Consider the following 22,144-nt stretch of genomic DNA (forward strand, 5'->3'; position numbering starts at 1 on the left):
TGAATATGCTGACCCTAATCTAATAAACTTAACAATGTTCAACCCAATGTATGGTAGGTATAGAACTATAGAAATTTTACATGAATTTGTAAACAAGAAAGCAGATAGTTACTAACAAATATTTTGGGTAATATAATTTTCTTTCTGATGGAACATAAGTGGTCCAAACTTTACAAATATGGGTTACCTGAAATTCAGATACACACAAATAAACATTTTAGTGCTTCCTTAATATTAAAATGGTATTCTACGATCAAATGCCTTCTAGGTTTTGATTGATCTTATATCTTTAATTTCCATGGAGTAAAATGAGAATTTTTCCTTATAAGTAAAGCCTGGTTGTTCAGAATTTTCACTCATCTGATACTATAGTGGTGAAATGTTAAGACAGCACAACTTTGTGATTAAATGGAATAAATTTGGTCACACAATGAAAAAACAAAAGAAATCAACACAAGAAAGAATGATGTATTTGAGAACATTTTTAATAAATAATGTGACAAAATTACTTTTCTGATTATTGGTTTTCAGTATGCAAAATTATGGCTAAAAATAAGAGGCTTCTTACATGAACATAATGAAAACATTAATCACATGGAATTTTCCCTTAGTACTTGCACACCCTTTCTATGTAACTGTCAAATTATCTAAGTGAACACATTTAGTTTTTGGTGAACACCAGCTTTTTTTTTTGTGGTTCAGTTTTGTTTGGCTTTGTTTTCCAGTGGGGTCAGGCCTGATACCTGTGTATGAATAAATGTATATATTTTTTTCCTCAAATAGCACCAATTATCAAGTCAATGAAATTCATATAACAACAAAAAAGGATAAAAATCTACAGTCAGAGGGCATCATTTGGCAATTCAAAGCAAGTAATGCCTCTCTTTGAACTTATAAGAAAATCTTATAAGTTTCAACATTGGCCACAACAAACTTAAACCTTTTTTTCTTTAAGTCCAGGAAAAGTAAGAACCATTGTTCATGGCCCACAATAAAGTACGCACGTTACTTCACCATCTGTCATCATTCAAATATTCCAAATACAAACATAGAGCATGAACAAAACAGGTTAAAAACGCTTCTCAACATTTTTTTTTCAATAAGACAAAAAAGGTTAATAGTTACAATGGTTTACAAATAAAGTTTAGTGATTGTGCTTTTAAAACCAAAAAAAAAAAAAAAGATTAAAAACAGTGCATTACAAAAACAAAAATCAAACTTCCTTAAGTGGCACTTCTGAAAGTTGAACTGACACTACCAGAAGAAATTTAGGCCAGTTAAGATAGGGATGTCCTTATTCAATTGGTCATTAAAAACATCCATTTTTTGTAATATGCATTTATAATTGCATTTGATTGAAAAATAGAACAAGGTTTTTTGCTAGGCTTACTTATGACAATGACTAGACAACCAGAGATCCAACTGGCTTACCCCTACTTATCCAAAAGTATATTTCCAAGAAGAATATACTTCAATGATTGAAATGAAGACAAAATAAAGTACCACCAGGGGTTGCAAAGAGCATATATTTACAATGTTTCTACCCCATTCAAATTGATTTGTGGTTGTTCTGCATTTGTTATATTTTATTTTCTCCCAGCAGAGGGTGGTATGAAAGACTGATTTGAAAAATCATGTTAAAATGAAATATGTTTTAATTTGCATTTAGCAGTTGGTTATAGAAAGATTTTATCTTGACAGCCCTTGGCATGAGGTTGATTAATCAATTTTGTATCTTTGATCAATACTTTGCTAAAAATTGGCTTGGTATATAAGCAGTGCAATGCCATATCTCGGGGGCAAAATGCAAAAGAACTGTGTCATTCTCTCTTGCTGGCTGATGACTGAAGCAAGAAGTCAAATATTTCCCTTGCTGGAAGTAAGGTGTAATGGTTTGTTCCAACAGCGAGGGGAATAGGGAAGTTCTTCATTCAGGATAAAGATCAAACAACACAATAAAACTCCAATAAAATTTTTTAAAATGGTATTCCAATAGGAGGAATAAAAATGACAATTTTTACACTCTGATTGCACTGAACATTTTATCTGGCGTCATGTGTCATCAGACATGAGGCATCTTGAGTGATAATTTTCACATTAGATCTCACAAGCCTCTCTGGTTGTTTTCAGCTTTCAGTTTCCTGTAAGAGAAAAGTGTGTGTTAAATTTGAAAATAAATCTTAGAGTACAGTTTTAGAGTTTCGTTGATTTATATGTTTTCAACCTTACAGTTGATATTTCTTCATTCATTCCCCGGCATATGTTAGAAAGTGCTCACGGCAACTCATTAATTTGTCGTTAGCTGGTTTTGATAGAAAATGCAATAGTTCTCTGCAAGTACCAAACTGTATTCTGTGCAATATCTGGGTATTGGGGCTCGTGGGGTAGGGGAAAGAGGAGCAGTAGAAGGAGGATTTCTCTACTCTCCATAGCCCCAACTCACCATTGTAGTTCAAAATCGTTATTAGAGTTATGTATGATAACTTTTTATCCTCCAAAAAGGTTCTCTTACTTAAAAAAAAAAAAAAAAACAAATAAAAGAACTTATAAAACAACTTCTCATAACAACTGTAGGAAGAAAGTCTTCCTATTTTAAATGTCAAAATCAAAATGTTCTGGGGTTACAGAAAATTCAATTAGACATCATTCCTTAAAATGTTTCATCTTCTATTTTTAAAAGTTCATTCATTCATTTAACAATCTACTTGGGATTAAATATATTTGTAAGAAGAGAAATTTGCCCTCAACTTTTTTTTTTTAATTAAATGGGGAAAACACTGTCTTAAAAAAATAGGAGGTGATTTTGTGATATGATGTACTGTCAATTCTATCTTGTATCCCTATCTATAAATTCCAACAGAGAAGTATATATTTGACTCAAAAAGTATACTCCTCCATCTAGGAAGGTTAGAGTCGAGGATCAGGTTCTCATTTTCAGAAGAATGAAGGTGGAAGATAGTTGGTCAAATCAGTCAGATTAACCCCAGTGATTACTCGGTGGCCGATAACATAGGCTAAGCACCTTCATTCAAATCCTGATAACTCTGTCACCTTACTGGTTTTTATAACCTATAATATAATACTATGCAATATATTATCTGGATAAATAGTTCTCATTTCCTAACAACATGATTGCCATATAAATTTCTTATCTGAATATCTGCAGATGAATACGCCCTCTAGATCTAAAAAGAAACTATTATCACCCTTTAAAACTTTGGAACACATTTCAGGGAAATCATTAAATTCACAGAATTTCAGTCTCTGGCATCACTAACATCAGGATTTGTGCTAAAACAGTAACATTTCTGTAGACTGATAAATATTCCTGATTTTGAGGCTGATATAACAACCAGTATAATGCTGAGAAATTGGAAAAAAGTTATAGATACCTCTAATTCTTCATTATTATCTTCTCCCCTTTCATATCCTCCAAGAACTTGCATTTCTGCAATATTTCTTCGACCTACATTTGCTTGTTCTCTTTGTCTGCTTCCTGATCCTCTTGATGACATTGAGCTTGAAGAACTAGGATCTCTGGGATTATTGGATGTAGGAAAAGTAGGTCTACAGTAAGGTAGAATATCCTCTGTGTAATGAAATATAATTGTATATGAACACCATTGTACATTTTCAAGGCATAATGTAACACACTTATGTCTGTAATTCTGAATGAGGAAGCATCAGTATTTTTGAGGAATAAATGAGGATATTTTATAACAATAATTAAAAAGGCAGCACTGTCCTGAAAAAGAAAATAACAACCCTTGTTGTCTTTCCTGGTAGTGGTTGGCCTTCAAGTTGATTTCACTCCACAAGCTCTTGCCTACCTCAAACTCACTCGGGACCAACATCATTAGAAGAGGTAAACCAAACTTGGAGTCAGACTTAGCTTCCAGTCCTATCCTTCACTATGTGATCTCCAATTATTTTAGGCTTTAGTTTCCACTTTTCTAAAAAAGCATTAATAATATCTACACCCAGAGGAGCTCCTACTGTTGTTGTTGTAAAAACAGAGGGGATAGTGAAATCCCTATGCAAACTACGAAGATTTCAAGGCATTGACAGAAACAAAGCCCAGTTTCCTCAAATTACCAAAACAGAACCAAGCCCAGGTTCACTTTCCAGACACCAAGATGTCATCCTCCATTTCAACATCATATTTACATTGTGGAGCCCTGAATCTCAGAAGCCTGCCATTGTTTCTAGCTCAAAACACAAAACCATTCTAATTAAATGCCATCTCCTGAATTTCTATCTCCATACTGCTTTTATTTATTTAAAAATATTTTATTTATTTATTTGTCAGAGAGAGAGAGCACATAAGCAGGGAGTGCAGAAGGCAGAGGGAGAAGCAGGCTCCCCACTGAGCAAGGAGTCCTATGCAGGACTCAATCCCAGGACCCTGGGTTCATGACCTGAGCCGAAGGCAGACACTTAACCAACTGAGCCACCCAGGTGTCCCTCCATACTGCTTTTAATTTGGTGCTGCTTATACTGATGCATCTTTCAGCTGCTCACTTCTCTCCAAAGCCTGTCCACTCTACCCTTTGGACACCAAACACACGAAAAACCAACTCTTCTTCATGCATTTTTTTCCTCCCTCAGATACTTCCTCTAATGTCCATGCTGCCTGAATGAAATCTGATTTCCCCAGAGGTTTCCACTGAAGTTCTCTGCAGTAGAGTGAGGAAGGCTCACCTCTAGCCCAACCAGCACCCATTCTAAGTTAATACTCCCTGACCTTTGCACAAAACATTCTCCTCCTGGGAGGGCCAAACCAGTCTACCTATGTCACCTTTTTAGTCCTCCTTGATGGCATCTTTCTCCTTCTATTCTACTCATCACAATTTCCACCCCTCATCCAGATTCAGACTCACTGGGGTCTCACAGTCCATCAAGACCACTGTTCCTGGTTCCTGTACCCTTGCTTCACAGCATTAAGAATCCTGTCACCTTCATCTTCTGTCCCTGTTCCATCAATCTTTTTCTCTCCATCAACTTTAGTTTTTGTCAGGCTACAATATAAAATCTCTCTCTCGATCAAAATTTCCCCTTAAGCCTGTGCTCTACATGAATCAATACCTTCTTCTTGTCCTTACAGCTCACCAAAGCTTCTTAAAGCAATTTAGACTCAATACTAGTAGAAACAACTCCTGTTTACTCTGAATCCCATGGAAATCTATCCATGCCCACATTACTACAATGGGAGAGGAAATTCACTGTGGACTTTGATAATGCTCATCATGTTTCAGCCCTCATGTCTCTGGACTTGTCACTGCCCTTCATCTGGAAACCACCAACAGTTTAAACATCACTGTTTTCAGCTTCTAATTCTCCTCCCCTCCTGGCCAGTCTCCTGTGGGCTCTTCTTAATGCAGTACATCTTACATATTGCAGGTTTAAACACCTAGCGTAGTGTATATATACATTCTTTTTCCCACTCACTTTGGGAAATTTAATCTATTCTCACAGACTGTAACCTTTTCTAGATTGTAACTGTCATGGGGGCAGGTATTTTTCAGTGTTTTGTGTTTTGATATACTCTCAGCTTGACATGTAATAGGTCATTGATAAATAGTTTTGAGTGAATGAATGAGTAATTTAATTAATATTTTATCATGACAAATCATTAATTTATATCTGCAACTCCTGATCTATGTTGAACACTTCCTCTTAAGTATCCCTCAAACTCAGTATGTTGAACATTGACCTCATCATGTCTTTCTTTTGTCTCTGTATTCCCTAATATAGTTAATGACAATACTAATCATTAGGACAACAAATACAGAAAACTGAAATTATTTTAGAGTCTTCCCTCCCTTCCAACCACTTTCCAGTACTCCTTAAATGTACTTCTTTCACACATTCAAATATACACAAGTGAGCCTGATTTTTAACACTAAAATTTGTTAAATTTTGAATTTTCCCATTCACTCCTCTCTGCTCCTATAGCCTGGTTTGTATCCACAACATCTCTTCTCCAGGTATTGTAAATATCTACTAATAGATGCCTGCCTCAAGTCATTCCTCTCTAAACCATATTCACTCAGCTGCCTTCTTGTAGGAACTATAGGCATTCTATGACTTAGACTTTCATTTACCCCCAGAGCTTCCCCTTTGGCCACCTTTATTATCTAGTAACACTAAATTTCTTATAATCTTCTCAATGTACCTCAGAGCTTTTCATGCTGAGTTTCTCTGACAGAATAACCTATCCACTTTTCTTACCCAAGCTAAATTTCACCCATCTTGAACACTCAGCTTATTCATCATTTCCATGAAGAAAGATCAAGAAGTCTTTCTTTACCTTACATACCCCACAAGCCTGGGCTAACTGTCCCTTCTTTGGACTCTCAACTATAGTATCATAAACATTATACCAAATATGAGTATATCTATAAACGTATAGATACCTATCTCTGTCTCTGACTATAAGCTTCATGAGGTCAAGGTTCATGTTTGCACATAAATATCAGGACCAGTACAAGGCTTTATAACACAGTGGATGTTTAATATATGTAAAAATAAATTGAACTAATTGAGATAAATGTCAGCAAAAAGCTCAGTCATTCAAGTCTTGAAGACCACTCTCTTTAATTAAAAATGACCATTCATTACACATGTAAATCAGGGTGCCTCTTTCATTTTAAATAATGTCAACTGAACTATGAAGGTGAAAATTATAGCAATGCGTAGAAATGATCATTTAATGACACATACATACACATAGGGTTATGTTTCACATAACAATTTGGGAAAGCAAGACCTTCAAAATAATAATCTGTTCAGTGTATCCCAGTGCTTTCCATGAAATAAGGTTCCTTGTTTCTAGATTAATAGTTCCAGTAATAGTTCTTTAGTTAGAAATATTTTTATAGGGCGCCTGGGTGGCTCAGTCGTTAAGTGTCTGCCTTCGGCTCAGGTCATGATCCCAGGGTCCTGGGATCGAGCCCCGCATCGGGCTCCCTGCTCCGTGGGAAGCCTGCTTCTCCCTCTCACACTCCCACTCCCCCTGCTTGTGTTCCCTCTCTCGCTGTGTCTCTCTCTGTCAAATAAATAAATAAAATCTTTAAAAAAAAAAGAAATATTTTTATAACACAAAGGACAACTTATTAAATTTCTAAAGATTAATAAAATAATTTCATTTTGGTTTGTAAAATCTTCTCCTGAAGAATCCCAATGCTTTAGAGAAAGCTTACTTGTAGCAGCAAATTGGTCTATACTTTCAGGCCACATATAACTTCATAATATATGTCACGACATTATATTTATAAATCCCACTACTCCTGGGTCAAAAGTTCAGAGCCAGATCACCTTTTGCTTAACTGATAAAAAGGCTGTTTTTCAAACTTTGGATTGTGGCGATAACACCAAGTGCTTTGCGTCACATAACAGAGGCATCTGCCTGAAGGGTACTTTTACTTATCACTTTACTGCTGAGTCCACCCTGGATTAGGAGTTCAGGCTTCCTGTCACAGAACAGAGTGAAACTGACTCCCATTTTGCAAGAAAGTTGCTAATGACCAGGGGCTCATAATAAACAGAACAAGAGATTAATGTCTAATCTTACTGCAATATATCTATTAAAATACAGTAGTAGTTGAAGTGCCTGCCCCCTACAGGCTTCTAAGATTCCTTTCCCTAACACTCTTTTCAGGCTCTTCCATCAATCTCCCCCTTTTTTGTGTTTCTTTCTCCTAAACGGTTTCTTCTCTTTCATCTCTAATAATCCTATCCTAAAGCATTTCTACAAATTCTGCCCTCCCGGCAAACTCGTTGCCAATGTCTCCTCTTCCCCACCTTCTGAAAAGAGCTCATCACCTCCCTTCCACAATTTCCATTTACTTTACAACCCCCTACAGTCTGGCTTCTATTTTGACTACAATACTAAAAACAATTCTTTTGAATACCACCCACAAATAACATATTGCAAAATCCTCATGTGTTTTTCCCCCAGCCCCCACCTCCTGTTGACACCCAACTTTTACTTCTGGGTGGCATTTTAGACTTCTTTCTATCTTAAAATTTCCTCCTCCATTCTTTCTAGGATACTATTCTCTCTGGCTTGGAGATCCTGATTATTTTATATCTCTTGGTAGATCCATCTCAATTTCCACTATAGAAAGTCATTCTTGTGCTTAACCTTTGAATATAATCACTGCTGATTATTGGTGTGTTGGAGTTGGCTCACATGTTCCCCCCCCCCCCAAAAAAAGAGTACCCAAGTCTTCCCAACTCCACTTTCACTGACTTCATATTAGCAGATTGAAACCAGCCATCTTGGAACTAACTACCCAATAGAAGTGAGCAAATGGCTACAAATTAGGATTTTGCTTTGCTTTCCTCCTAGAGAATTGATTGTTCAACATTAACCAGTGTATCACTGCTGATAATTTAGCCTTTGTAACTCATATAATTTTCCCCTCCATGTTGCTGTTTCTAAAACCCCCTCTCACAACCTTTCTCCTGATCTTTAAACTTAGTTCTCTAAAGTCTTACTGATTTTCTTCATATCTGTGCTCTTATCAGCACCTTAATTCATTCAAAATTGAAATTCTTTTCCCTAAGACATCTTTTCTGTTTATTTTTTTTTCTTTTTCTCTACATTGGTTAGTATAATTAGGTTCCACTAGCCAACAGGGCCATCTAATTAACATTTGAGTAACTTTTGCTTTACTCCATAATTTCATTCTTTTTTTTTTTTTTAAGATTTTATTTATTTGACAGAGAGAGACACAGCGAGAGAGGGAACACAAGCGGGGGAAGTGGGAGAGGAAGAAGCAGGCTTCCCGCGGAGCAGGGAGCCCGACGCGGGGCTCGATCCCAGGACCCTGGGATCATGACCTGAGCCGAAGGCAGACGCTTAACGACTGAGCCACCCAGACGCCCCCATAATTTCATTCTATTTTTCTACTTTCGATTAGTCACCACTGGTTCTATCTCTGAAATGCTAATGTAGGCTGTTTTCTCCTTTTTCCACACAACTATTTTAATTCAGTGTTTTCATAGTTTATACCTAGATATTTTACAGTGATCTGGTACCTTCATCTACACAAGTCCAATGCCTCTTCCTTCACATAGAGTGCTGCCAGTTATTTTTCTAAAAATCTGATTCTGTCATTTCTTGTTCAAAATTCTTTCCTGGCTTACCACTGCCTGTATCATAAATCCCACACTCTAGATCATATTCCCAGACTTCCCAATCTGGCCCAATGACCTTTCTAGTTTTATCTTTCACTATTGTGTCTGGCCAAACTAGGAATCAATGTTCACCAAACATTTGTTTTTACATCCACACGTTTTTTTTTACACCTACTTCCTTTACCTGCTATCCCCTTCTCTCTGTTTAACCTGTTAGAATCATGCTTTCCTTTAAAACCCAACTCAACTGGCACTGTCCAAGGAAGTCTTATATAATGTTACATATTTAATTTAATTTAATTATATTAAAATTATTTGAGTGCATGCTTGTCTCCTCCATTAGAGAGTAAATTTCTAAATCTTATCACTTTTCATATGGCCTAAGAGAACCTAACAGTGCAACTTGCAAACATATGTTCTATCTGTATTTATTTGCTGTTTGAATAAATGAGTACCTTGGATGAGGTGAGTCTTTGCTGGTGGAAGGTCTCGTTTTGCTGCCTTATTTCCTCGTCCTTTGCCATCATTTTGCTGTTCCTGTACTTCTCTGGTATCACCCAGATTGGTTCTCATATCAGCAACTTGTCTTCCATCCAATACTTCTCTCCCCTTGTAACTGCCTACTTTTCTATCTGATGATCTGTCTGTTCTTGCTTCTATAGAAGGGAGTTTTGGCACGATTACAGGTCGCACCTCCAGCTGTGCCTTGGACTGGACAGTGGGTGACTTTATAGCAGGTGGTGGCACTGGAGGAGGTGGAAGATCTAGAAAGAAATATTGAAAATACTGTAAAAGTCTGCCTCTTATGAAATTTTTAAATATTAATATTAGCATTGGAGTCACATTCAGTTGTGAGATAATATATCTTAAAGGAACTGGAACAGTTGAAGGTAACCAAGGAACAAAGAGGATCAACAATTTCAATGTATTCTCATTGTTATATGGCAGAAAAATATTGAATCCTAGAGCCGGGACTTAAAGATTATCTACTCTTGGGTTAGCTAATATGGGCATATATGCTATCACTTTCTCTCCCCCAACCATGACAGACCTTCTTAATTGATTTTGGCATAATGTTGATGGTCCCAAATGCATACCCTTACTCTTCAGGCAACCACTTCAAATTGATTGAGGTTGGCACTTGAGTTGAGACCTATTTGCCACCTCTAATCTAGCCTAAATCCCTTCTCGTTCTGTAAGAAGGGAAACTCAAACACATAGACCTTAAGTTATTTTTCAATCTCAAATTGAGATATGATCAGAACCAGGACCAATGCCCTTAGATTCTTAATCTCTGGTTCAGTATTCTTTATACCATTTCATTCTATTTTGTGTTTATAATCTACCATTAATTGATGGGGTCTCTGCACCCAGAGTTTTAAAATCAGATAATCTCTAGTATAAATATAAGTTAGTGTCATCTATCTATCTTTCATTATACATTATATATATATGTTAATGTATATATATATAATTATATATATAACACACACATATATCTATATAACTGGACATTACATATATTTCAACTTCTTATAGACATACTTAAGGATAAAAGTAGGTAAAAATTTGATATCTAAAAAATTTATTTTCTTTAAGGGGTGCTATCCTTGACTCCTATGTACATTCCAGGGGGCAGAAATAGATATCCTAATAATAGTTGGTAACTTAGTAGAAGAATATGAAGAGATTTCAGCTTTAGTTTGTTTTGCCTTTAGTATGGAGGATGAATTAAAAGGAAAGGCTTGAATCCAGGAGGGCAAGAGGTTATTGTTATAGCTCAGATAAGTAATGATAGGGGATGGAATTGTATTGGTGGCTGTTCAGATGAGGCGATGTATTTGAGAGATCTTAAGGAAGAAAAATCAATATTATTTAATGATCAATGGAATATAGTAGAGGAAGGAAAGGAAAGATTCTAAGATGACTTTTAGGAATTTTGCTATAGTTGACTAGGCAGATGAGAGAAACTTCACTGAAAATAAGGAAGGAGGGGATGAGGAAGAGATGGATGGCCTGCAGAGGAAGAGTATCAGTTCAGTTTTAGAAAAGTGGAGAGGAGGCGCCTAGACAGAGATGTCCAACAGGTTTCTGTACATAAAATCTGAGTTTCAAGAGAGGTCAAGACCCAGAGATACTGAGAGTTGGGAATTATCAGCATGGTTTTTTCAGTCATGACTTCAAAAATGGTAATGTTTTCATATTTGGAAAGCAATATCTAGGTGATAGAATAAGTCAACTAAAAAACATTTATAAAACATGTGTTAAATGCTTAGGAGCAAAAAATTAACATTTTCAACAACAACAAAAAAACACATTTACATGCTAAAAATAAATCAAAAGTACATAAGAACTTGAAAATACAACCCTTCATGTCTTTCCCTCTCCATTTCAAATCCTCAATATTGATAATGTGGAGGTAATCAGTTTGAATATTTTTCTATAGATCATTCCAGAAATGATTTATACACACAAATCAGGCCTACCAAGCTGCATAAATCCAGGGATCATCATTCGCATCAGGGACTATATAAAATGGCCACCCCTAGGGCTGTATAGTGCCTCTCTGCCCACCCTTATGTGGAGGTCTGCTGAAAAGTACCACACACAAATATGCACTTTCCTCTCTTATTGACATAGGTAGAATTGCATTTTTTTTCACCTGTGTAGTTGTATACATCTCCCTATATGTACATACAGCTCTGCTCTTTTTTTGAAAAGTTTGTATAATGCTCTGTTGAATGAATATATCATTATTTATTTAGCCAATCCTCACAGAGGAATATTTAGGTTGTTTCCATATAGTTTACTATTACTGACAATGTTCCACTGTCATTTACATATACCAGCATGAGAAATTCTTGAGTATTAAAATTGTGCCTTAGGAGTTCTTTTTTTATTTAAGATTTTATTTATTTATTTGAGAGATGGAGAGAGTGGGAGAGTGGGGGAGGGGCAGGGGGAGAGAGAATGCAGACTCTGCACTCAGCACAGAGCCCGATGGGTGCTCAATAACACCACCTCCAGATCACAACCTGAGCTGAAACAAAGAGTCAGATGCTTGACTGACTGAGCCACCAGGAGCCCCAAGAATTAATCATTTTTGTTCCGTAAATAGGTGTAGGTCTTTTTTAAATTAATAGTCTTTTGACATTATATACTAAAACTAAGGCATTAGAATTCATCGTATTGGTCTTTGAAAGCAGAGAGCTTGAGGTACTGTCTTCTTACCAGCTATTTTAGTTAGGACTCCATTATTAAAAGCGGTCCAACTTTTACTTGCATTTTTTTGTTGTTGTTCGTTCTTATGGCTCATCATGTTCTAGTTTCATATAAATAGCCTCTAAACATTACCTAAAATGGTAACCAAAGTACAGCCGATGGCAATAATTTTCGCCTGATTTTATAAAATCACAATTTTTTTTTTTAAGATTTTATTTATTTATTTGAGACAGAGAGAATGAGAGAGAGAGAGCACATGAGAGGGGGGAGGGTCAGAGGGAGAAGCAGGCTCCCCACCGAGCAGGGAGCCCGATGCGGGACTCGATCCCGGGACTCCAGGATCATGACCTGAGCCGAAGGCAGTTGCTTAACCAACTGAGCCACCCAGGTGCCCAACAATTTTTTTTTTTTTTGCCTTACAACATATATTACCATTGTCATTGTGCCTGGTTTTTCCTCTTTACCACTTTAATGTATTTAAGAAAAAAAACAACAACCCAATACTTAAAAAAAAAGGTACTATCATGAGAGAGTCCTCCTTCCTCTGCTACTTGTTTATTAAAAATAACCAAAAAGAGATAGTTAAAAAAACAGACTGTACTGAGTGGCTTAAAGCCAAGTGACCCAAGAGGCAGAGCAGTTCTAAGTTCAGACTGAGCCTGGGACTGGCAACGAAAGGAGAAAAATCTAATTCAGAACATACCTGGCGGCAGATGGAGTGAGGGCCTGCAGGCTCATTTCTGCACTATCTCCTTGCTATAGACTTCAACCCCAAATTGCAAACACAGATTATCAAGCGGGCAGAAAGTAACTGCCACAACCAACAAATCATAAAATGTCTGGGTTCATCAGATCACCAAAGCTGATGATTACCACTATTATAAAAGCACATAAAATCTTGGGAATATGTGACTCTCGAGACAAAATCTATTCCCAGATGCTCTATAACACAGGTCAAAAACAAGAAGAGAGCCCCGTAGTAATTTTAAGAGTTCTAACTTCCTGTATGTAACTATTGCTTCTGTATCTAATTGATGGTGAGAGGCAAATGCTTGTAGGTTTTATTTCTCATACAAATAGGTTACCAAATAAATTTTTTTAGGTATTATAAAATAATTACTGTGTCAAAGCAGGGATCATTGTATTATGAACAATTCTGTATTTCACATAGTGATAAATAGGACTTTCACCCAGTACAGACCAACGGTAGCTCAAATTGGATTTAACAAATAGGATCATGGACCTGTTTTACATATATATATATGTATAGACACCTTATATAATCACATAAACATCATTCTTTATACAATACTTTCCAAAAGCAGTATAATGTATATAAAGTAAAATGTCAGAACACATGCATGCAGACAGTTCTGCCAGCATTAACTCACTATGGAGATCCGGCACTCTATTTACTTAGCTGCTTAAAGTCCCAAGACCTTGTAATTAATGATAAATCAAGTCAAAATAACATCATTCCAAAGAGGGTGGTGAATTTATAATTTATGAAAAGTAGGGCTGGAGAAATAATGTAGATTTGGTTTTTAAATCAAGTATGTAAATGTATCAAAAGGGTTGAAAAGAGGGGGTGGGAAGAATCTATTAGAAGGTCCTAGAAATGCACTTACACTTGGCTTTAACTCGCTAAGACTCTGACTAATAAATATTCATATATTTTAATCCTACCCTTCATCTGGGTTAAACTTGTAAGTGGCAAATATGAGATAAATAAACAGACTCTGCCTGTCACGGTGACTATAATATACAGTACTCCTCTGTGCATTGAGTACTCCCTGGGTCTCTCTGAGGCCTAGGATTTACCTGCAGAGTAAGGTATGGTCACAGTGCCACGGATCAGGGGCTCAAGGGCTGTTATGGGCTGAACTGTGTCCCCTCAAAGCTCACATGTTAAAGTCCTAACCCCCTGTACCTCAGAATGAGATGGTATTTGGATATAGGGTCTTTCAAGAGGTAATTAAGGTAAAAGGAGTCCTTGGGGTGGGCCTTCCTCCAATCTACCTGGTTTCCTTATACAAAGAGGAGATTAGGACATACACATTGATTGAAGAAAGACCAAGTAAATACACAAGGAGACTACCGCCATCTATGAGCCAAGGAGAAAGGCCTCAGAAGAAACCAACCCTGCCAACACCTTGATCTTGGACTTCTAGCCTCCAGAGCTGTGAGAAGATAAATTTCTGTCATTTAAGCCACCTAGTTTATAGTGCTTTGTTATGTCAGCACTAGAAAACTCATATAGTTGCCGACTGACAAGGATCATCACAAACTACTCTTCATCGGGTCAGACAGAGCCACTCTTTAGCTTGCTTTATATCGTTTACAAAAGTTCTATGAAGCAAATACAGAAGTCGAACAAAATTTACAAAGTAAAGACACTACAAACTCAAGACTGATACTGTATTCTGAAATTAGTTCGCAAAGGAAGTCTATTGATAGTAATCAAACTCAACCATCAGAGTTAACATTTTAACCATTAAAAAGCAAAAATTAAAAAAAAAACCCTCCATGTCTTACTACCATGTTTAATTCACATTTTAACAGTTGGCAGCTCTTTAAATTCCTTCTTCTCCCCTCTTCTTTCTCTTTCTTAATAAATTGTACAAATTGTGTCTGCCACTGAGTTTCTTCATGAAATGGTCTATGAATTTTTTTTCAAAAAATGCAGTAATATTCTGAGAAAATGACCCAGTGTTCCCATGTCATAACCACTGCTAGCAAGAGTATATGCATTTCTCTTATTTGATGCATGAAGAAGTATTTGCATTTACTTGATTTTACTTCATCAATATGCATTGCCACATATGTAAAAAATAACACATATTTTGGTATTTTCTCTTTATCAAGTTAAACTCAAGACTTTTTAGTACAATAAACATAACTAAAAGACAGATGGTTATCAAAATGCTAAAAGGAAGTTAAAGCTAAAATTTTAAAAATAACTTTAGTCATATTTCCATTTTGTCTATTTTTAGGACTTCAAGAAAATAATTATTGGCTTCCACATTACTTTATATCCTAGGATAATTTTGCATAATCCCTTTTGTGAAATAATGAAAAATCCAAATAATATTTCAAATTAACTTCTTTGGTTTTACTTATTTCATTAGATTTCTTTGGTATTTCTAAAATTAACGTTAAAAAAACAACCTCAGTGTTTCATCATTCAGTTTACTAGTTACTCTGCAGGGATTAGTTAGAATTTACATTTTTTTTTTAAAGATTTTATTTATTCATTTGAGAGAGAGAATGGGAGAGAGAGCACGAGAGGGGGGAGGGTCAGAGGGAGAAGCAGACTCCCTGCTGAGCAGGGAGCCCGATGCGGGACTCGATCCTGGGACTCCAGGATCATGACCTGAGCCGAAGGCAGTCGCTTAACCAACTGAGCCACCCAGGCGCCCTAGAATTTACATTTAATTATTAAATACCTTGAAGAAAGTACTGCAGAATGTGATACAATAAACATAAAAAATTTTCAAGCATAGTGCAATTTATAACTGTGATACCGCATCCTTTAACTGGGCATGTATTTATTCAAAGCATTTTGAAAAAGCATCCCTCAATGCTAGAAGTCCGTCAAAACAAGTATAAATAAGAGCTGGAAAGGACTACACAAAGCTTTAGGCCAGGTTTTCTCCCTTTTGTATTCAACCTAGATGTGTTTACATCCAGGTTTGCTGTTTGACCCGTTTTTCAGTGAGGAGCACTCTCTTCCAGATAATAAAAACTGAGAGGACAGCTATAAAACCTGTAAAATGCCATTACGGGGGTTCCATAAATGTAAAACTGCCGATAGAGTTTGGGGATTTACACCTAGTGTTTGTCCCTTTACAGAAGCAAACATGCACAAAGCCACTGTAATAACCCTTCAAAATCAGATAATATTCTGACAGCTCAGTTTCACTGACAAAAGAGTCCTGGGCAGAAGCCAGGAGGCCCAGGTGTGCTGTGTCATGCCAGTATTTAATGTAGTCTAATATCAGATAGATGCGAGTGAGAGAAAATACTTTGAATAAAGTACAGATAATAGCATGGACAGCCACTCATCGCAAAATTACTTGTGCTCATCATGCTGTGAGCTTTGTATTAAATTTTTCTGTCAAGTGGCAGGAATCACAGGGAGAAGTGCCTCAGAAAACCCTCCTTGTAACCTTGGATAAGGATCTATAATATTAGGCTTTCATATGATAATGGCAAATGATGCCCTTTTTGAAAAATTGCTGACTGGTAATGAAAGTCCTAATCGGATTGTGGTTGGAGAGGACCAGGAGGTGGGGGACAGTGTCTGTGACACCCTTCTTCCCCCACCCCGTTAGCGAATTTAGCAAACTTGACAAGATGGGTGAGTCTGAGAGAATTTATCTTACGTGAATTTCCAACAAAGCCCTTGGGGTTGTTTATAAAACGAGAAGGTGGCGGGTTTAATAAATGCTGGGCCACCTGAGGCACTTTCATTAAAGGCTTTCTCTCAACAACATCGCCATGTTTGCATTATTCTCCTGGGCTCCCTTGAGAATACAAGCATTACCTCTTCAGTGAGAGTCAATATTGTATGTGAAGGCATGAAGGAAGATGATTCGATTTGCCTTTTGGTGCACAAAAATAACTGTAACACCACCATAGTTAGAATTAATATTCAGACAAGTTTATTGAATTGTACTTGAATGCAAAATTCCAAAAGGAAACAAAAAAAGAGGACGTTTGGGAAGATTTATCAGGGAATGCGATGAAGGTTCAGGCTCTGTCGTTACTTCAACTACAGTGATGTCTATTTGTTCGCAACAACAAAATAACCTTTTAAACATAATAAAAATATACACTGTTCTTAGCTTCTTAAATAACTCTTATTAGAAGTACTGAAGATGCTTGACAAGATATGAAAGTTGATCACTGCTATTAAGTAATAGGAGGCTTACTGTTAATGACTTTTTAATGTAATTTCTAATGCCAGTGGACGCATTGTCTAGACCTAGAGAGCCAGGGTGAATAGGCGAGATTCATAGATGTTTTCATGCATTTCAATGGACTTACCATCTGTGTAGGCTTCTCTGCGCAGATGTCCTGGCTGGTGTTTTTGCTTCTTGGCTGGTCTGGCCTTCTGTATTTGAGCAGCACTCATGTTGCTGTCTGTAGAAACAGGACTTGTGGGTCGAGGGCACTGGGACGCATGAAAATGGCGGCGGCCTGAGTAAAAAAAAAAAAAAAAAAAAATCAGAGCCAAACTCATCAATGAATTTTAATTATAATATTAAATAAGAAAAAGACAACATTAGAACTAGAAGCATCCCTAATCTCCTACAAATAGCTTTAAATAAACTATTCTAGCAAATACTAGGAGTTTTGCCGTTCTGCCTGATCCATCCACTGGAAAAAAAAAATATGCTGAAAGTTTTTTCCGGCTTTTTTTTTAACCATAGTACCTTTATTTTGTTAAAGTTCTTGACACCACTTACTAAAAAAAAACACCCCAATTACAGACTGAGCCAACCAGGTGCCTAAACATCCCAATTACTTTTGCAACTAACTTCATTAAAGTGTTATTAGTAAACAAAAATAGTAATTAGATTTTTGCACAGTATATTCAACGTACATTGTTTTCTCAAGGGAATCACCAGAGTCCTTAAGAAATTCATGTTCTAAGAGTGAACAGTACTAAGTATGTCCCTTATTTTAATTAAATATGTTTTTATGCTATTCTTTGAAGGCAGATACCTAGTATCAATACATTCTGAGGTATTTCTTCCTTAGGAGGCCTAAAATTAAAGCTCACATATTTAGACCTGTCCAAAATTACTTATACCCCTTTCCTTTCACTAGATGTTTACTTGCTGAGTCTGGATAAAGTGACCCCTCCAGAAACTTCTACGTTTTTTGGTGGTAGCAGAGGCAGTTTTCATTTTTTCGTTTTGGAAGGACAATATTTGCAGGTACCAGTGATAACTGAGTGTGCTAATTAGACACAGTACATCTCAGAGCTCCCCAGTTTTCTGGCTGTCTTACAGAGATGTTGTATCACAATGGCACAAAATATTTAATCCATAACAGCAAGGGAAATCTTGGCCCTATGCTTGACTTTCATTATTCTGGTTTTTAGAAATTCCAGATACACAAAGCTGGAACTTCTTTTTGTACTGTAAGAAACTTCAAACAAACCTACACAACATGTCTTTTGGCTACAGACAGGTGAAGCCACATATAGTGGAATCAACATATTTAAAAATGCTAACTGATGCATATTAAATAATATTCATCAATGCAGCCAAGTGAGAAGCAATTTGATTGGATTACTCATTCATATTAACTTCAAGTCATATGATCAGCAGCACCCTTTCTTGAGAAGAACATTTTAATAGGCAGAGGCCAATGCATGTTTAGTTCATTGTAATTATAAGCCAAATGAAAACCGGAAGTGCCACTAAATTACAATACAATAAAATATTAAACCAAACTCCCCTTAGCAATGATGGAGACTATTACAATTAAAGTTACATATCCATGAAAAGAGAATTAGGGCTGAGAGTGAGCACATTATTCATTCTATTGTGTAAAGCCATCTACTGTTCATAGACCCTGAGGCATCAGGTCATTTACAGATGAATTTTCAACGTTATTTCCATGTTTTGTTGATTTAATGAACTGAAACGCATCTCTAATGCAATCTGAAAGCAGTAGTTTGAGATGCTTAATTTCACTTCCTTATTTTTTTAACAGAAGATTAAAAAATAAGGAGAAATAAAAGCTATGCGCACAGTTAGATGTTAGTTATTAAGAAAGATAGGTAGGTTTGGATAGTTATTACATTCAGTAGCGACTGAGGGGGAAATAAAGGAATTTGGTTGAATTTCATAAAATATCGGTATAGCCGAAATAAATATATGTTTTACAATAAAAGGTCGAGGGGTACTAGACTTCTTTTTTCCTATAACATGCTCTTGATAAATAACATATAGAAATAACCTTATTTTCTCTGAACACATTCTACAAATGATTAAAAAAATGATGACCAATCTAGTATCTGAAGAGAATAGGGAAAAGTACCAATGTGATAGTTACCAAACTAAGAAAAATAAAACAACAAAACAAGATAGCAATTACTGATGTGTTATGATAGTCTTTTATTTCTCAGAAATATATCTTTTGCTGGCCACATTATTTTACTCTACTATTTGTATTTTTGGTTTACACAATGTGTATATGAATGTATACTGTGTACATATTCCATCCTACAGAAATAAATGGCATGTGATAAATGTATGACTTTAATTTAAATTCTTTCCTTTTTCATACTGTTTACTCTACAAGGTTGGGAATAGGTGATAAATAAAAATGGGTTCAAACATAAGAATAGATATATGATCATTATAAACAGGGTACTGGCAATGACGAAGGAAAACAGAAAAACACATACTCATCTGGATTAACTTCCTCTCCAAATTACTAGATTAAAAATGTTTACTTTAGGGCGCCTGGGTGGCTCAGATGGTTAAGCGTCTGCCTTCGGCTCAGGTCATGATCCCAGGGTCCTGGGATCGAGTCCCACATCGGGCTCCCTGCTCAGCGGGGAGCCTGCTTCTCCCTCTGCCTCTCTCTCTCTCTCTCTGTCTCTTATGAATAAATAAATAAAAAAAAAATCTTTAAAAAAAATGTTTACTTTAAGTATGAAACGTCTATGCTTGATAATGTATGCATATCACACACATCTTTCTATCTTCCTAATTAAATTAATGTTCTCAGGGAGAGGGCATGAAGAGAATGGGGGTTAAGGAGAAATAGCCCATTTTCCAATGGTTGAGTGTCCTCCCCCGCATATTTATTTATTTCTCCTAGAGAATTTCTAATTAAATAGAATAAGAGAACCATCACAATGAGTTTTATTTTGGTTACTTCCTACACCTCAAAAAAATCATGTAACACAAACCTCACCTGACTATAGGCGCACCTAAAGAAATTGTACACCTATCTGCTATGACTTCCATAAAAACAAGGGCTTCCCAGGGAACTTCACTCACATTATATAGGATTTATTAAATCAAAATAAACTAGAAGATTTAAAAAGCCTTGTCCAGAAAAAGGGAATAACCAAGCTATGTCATATGCTTGGATCTTGGTTTCCTCAGGCAGCAAATAAAAAACAGTAATAATAGCTGCATTTCACATTGGACACAAGCTCGTAGGCGATAATCATCAGCTGACACGCACCCATCAAGTCTTCTTTTCCAGCTTGGTGACAAGCGCAGAACTTACCAGAAGCATCCTGCATTTGACGACGTGCAACTTTCAGACCAGCATACTCCGCAGCTGCTGCCACTGCCTGGGCAAAATCAGCATCGGTGAAGAAGGAGCCATCAGAAGAACTCACGCTGGAACGTCCACTGGAAATGTTGTCCTCCTCTGAGGCTGAGCCCCAGCCATTGATCATGGACCCAGTGACAGAGCTCTCAAGGTCCCCCACACTGGAGGCAGGGGTCTGCTCAAGGCCACGTAACAAAAGCCGTCTGGTCTGCATCTTGGCGACTTCCATGTCCGCTTCATCTTCTTCCTCTTCTGGCGCATCTGTATCCATATCTGAGACAAGAGGTCCTGAAATGTATCCGTAGGTATGTGGTGGGGAAATCGGTCGTGGTGGTGGAGGGGGGCTCACCGGCTGCCGTCTGCAGGAAGATGGAGAAACAGGTTTGGCTCAGCTCATTATCAAGACACACAAAATACATTAACCAAGAAATTGGCCAAGTACACTGATTTGATTGTTGCTTCTGTGGGAGCTAATTTAACCAAGCTGGGCTTCCTTTCGATTCAAGTTTAACAGAAATATCCTCAGCTACCTGTAAGTCACAGTCACCTTATGTTTTATCATTTGGATTATATTCAATTAAAAAAGGAGAAGTAATACATACTTTGGAAACACATGCCTATGTAGTTGTCTTAAAGCTCATTGAATATTAATGATAGATATTATTACCAAAGACAACAGACATCAGTTCCGGAACAGATGCTCCATAAACATGTTTCTTTCCCTTTATTTCATTTCCACGCCTACCATTCCAAGCAAATGGACTCATTTGTGGTGACTATAGAGAGAATTTCATAGGATGGAACAATCATATATTCAGCATATGACACAGTTTCCTTTAGATTTTATTCTATTAAAATAAAGGCTATGGGAGCCAAGAGCACTTTTTTCCCCTGAATTATTCACCAAAACTTATTAGCTATTTTAAACCTATCACTTTTACCATTATTCCACCTACCTGTTAAATAAAATGCTTAAAGATATTTTTCTTGATATCTTGAAATTAATTAAGGACCAAGGCTGAGGACAATGTGAGTGGTATTCTACAGTGTAAGTTCACAGAGTTCGCAATAACTACTTTCAGTCGTCTCTCCACTGATCCAGAGAACATCAGCTAACAGCAGTCCTTCTACTACCATCCATCACCATCACCCACAGAGAGGATAAGATGACTGAGAAGATAGTGTTTTGTCCTTGGTGTAAAGTGAGATTGGTGGAAAGAAGTTATTCCCAAGTGGGGAGAATATCAAGAGATTAACTCCTAATTTAGGAAAGTGCTTGACAGAAAGGAAGACGTACAGTGATTTCTAGTTAAAGGATTGCTTAGTCAGTGACCTGCTCAACAGTCCCAATACTCTCTAAGCAAGATTAAAGAGACGATATAAGGGGAATGTCATTTGGAAAAGTCACAACACCTCTTCAAATTCTGTGCCTTTGAGAAGAAAGGAAGATAGATTCCACACAAGTGTG

The 22,144-nt window shown here is 36.7% G+C and overlaps 1 protein-coding gene across 1 annotated transcript in view; it reads right to left on the reverse strand.

The window, feature by feature from the left end:
• Nucleotides 1-473: 473 nt before the first annotated feature.
• ROBO1 (roundabout guidance receptor 1) overlaps nt 474-22,144 on the reverse strand; it is a 1,126,461-nt gene continuing 1,104,790 nt past the window's right edge. Inside the window, exons 28-32 of the mRNA XM_064580171.1 lie at nt 20,629-21,035; nt 17,416-17,568; nt 9,600-9,908; nt 3,393-3,589; nt 474-2,141 (exon numbers count right to left, since the gene is read on the reverse strand). Coding sequence (XP_064436241.1) covers nt 2,127-2,141; nt 3,393-3,589; nt 9,600-9,908; nt 17,416-17,568; nt 20,629-21,035 — 1,081 coding nt within the window. The 3' untranslated portion in view covers nt 474-2,126. The remainder of the gene's footprint in view (nt 2,142-3,392; nt 3,590-9,599; nt 9,909-17,415; nt 17,569-20,628; nt 21,036-22,144) is intronic.

Source organism: Mirounga angustirostris, unplaced genomic scaffold (genome assembly GCF_029215605.1).
Source record: "Mirounga angustirostris isolate CCGP_5_RB_7025 unplaced genomic scaffold, mMirAng1.0.hap1 SCAF_1, whole genome shotgun sequence".
In the NCBI taxonomy this organism is placed as follows: Eukaryota; Metazoa; Chordata; class Mammalia; order Carnivora; family Phocidae; genus Mirounga; species Mirounga angustirostris.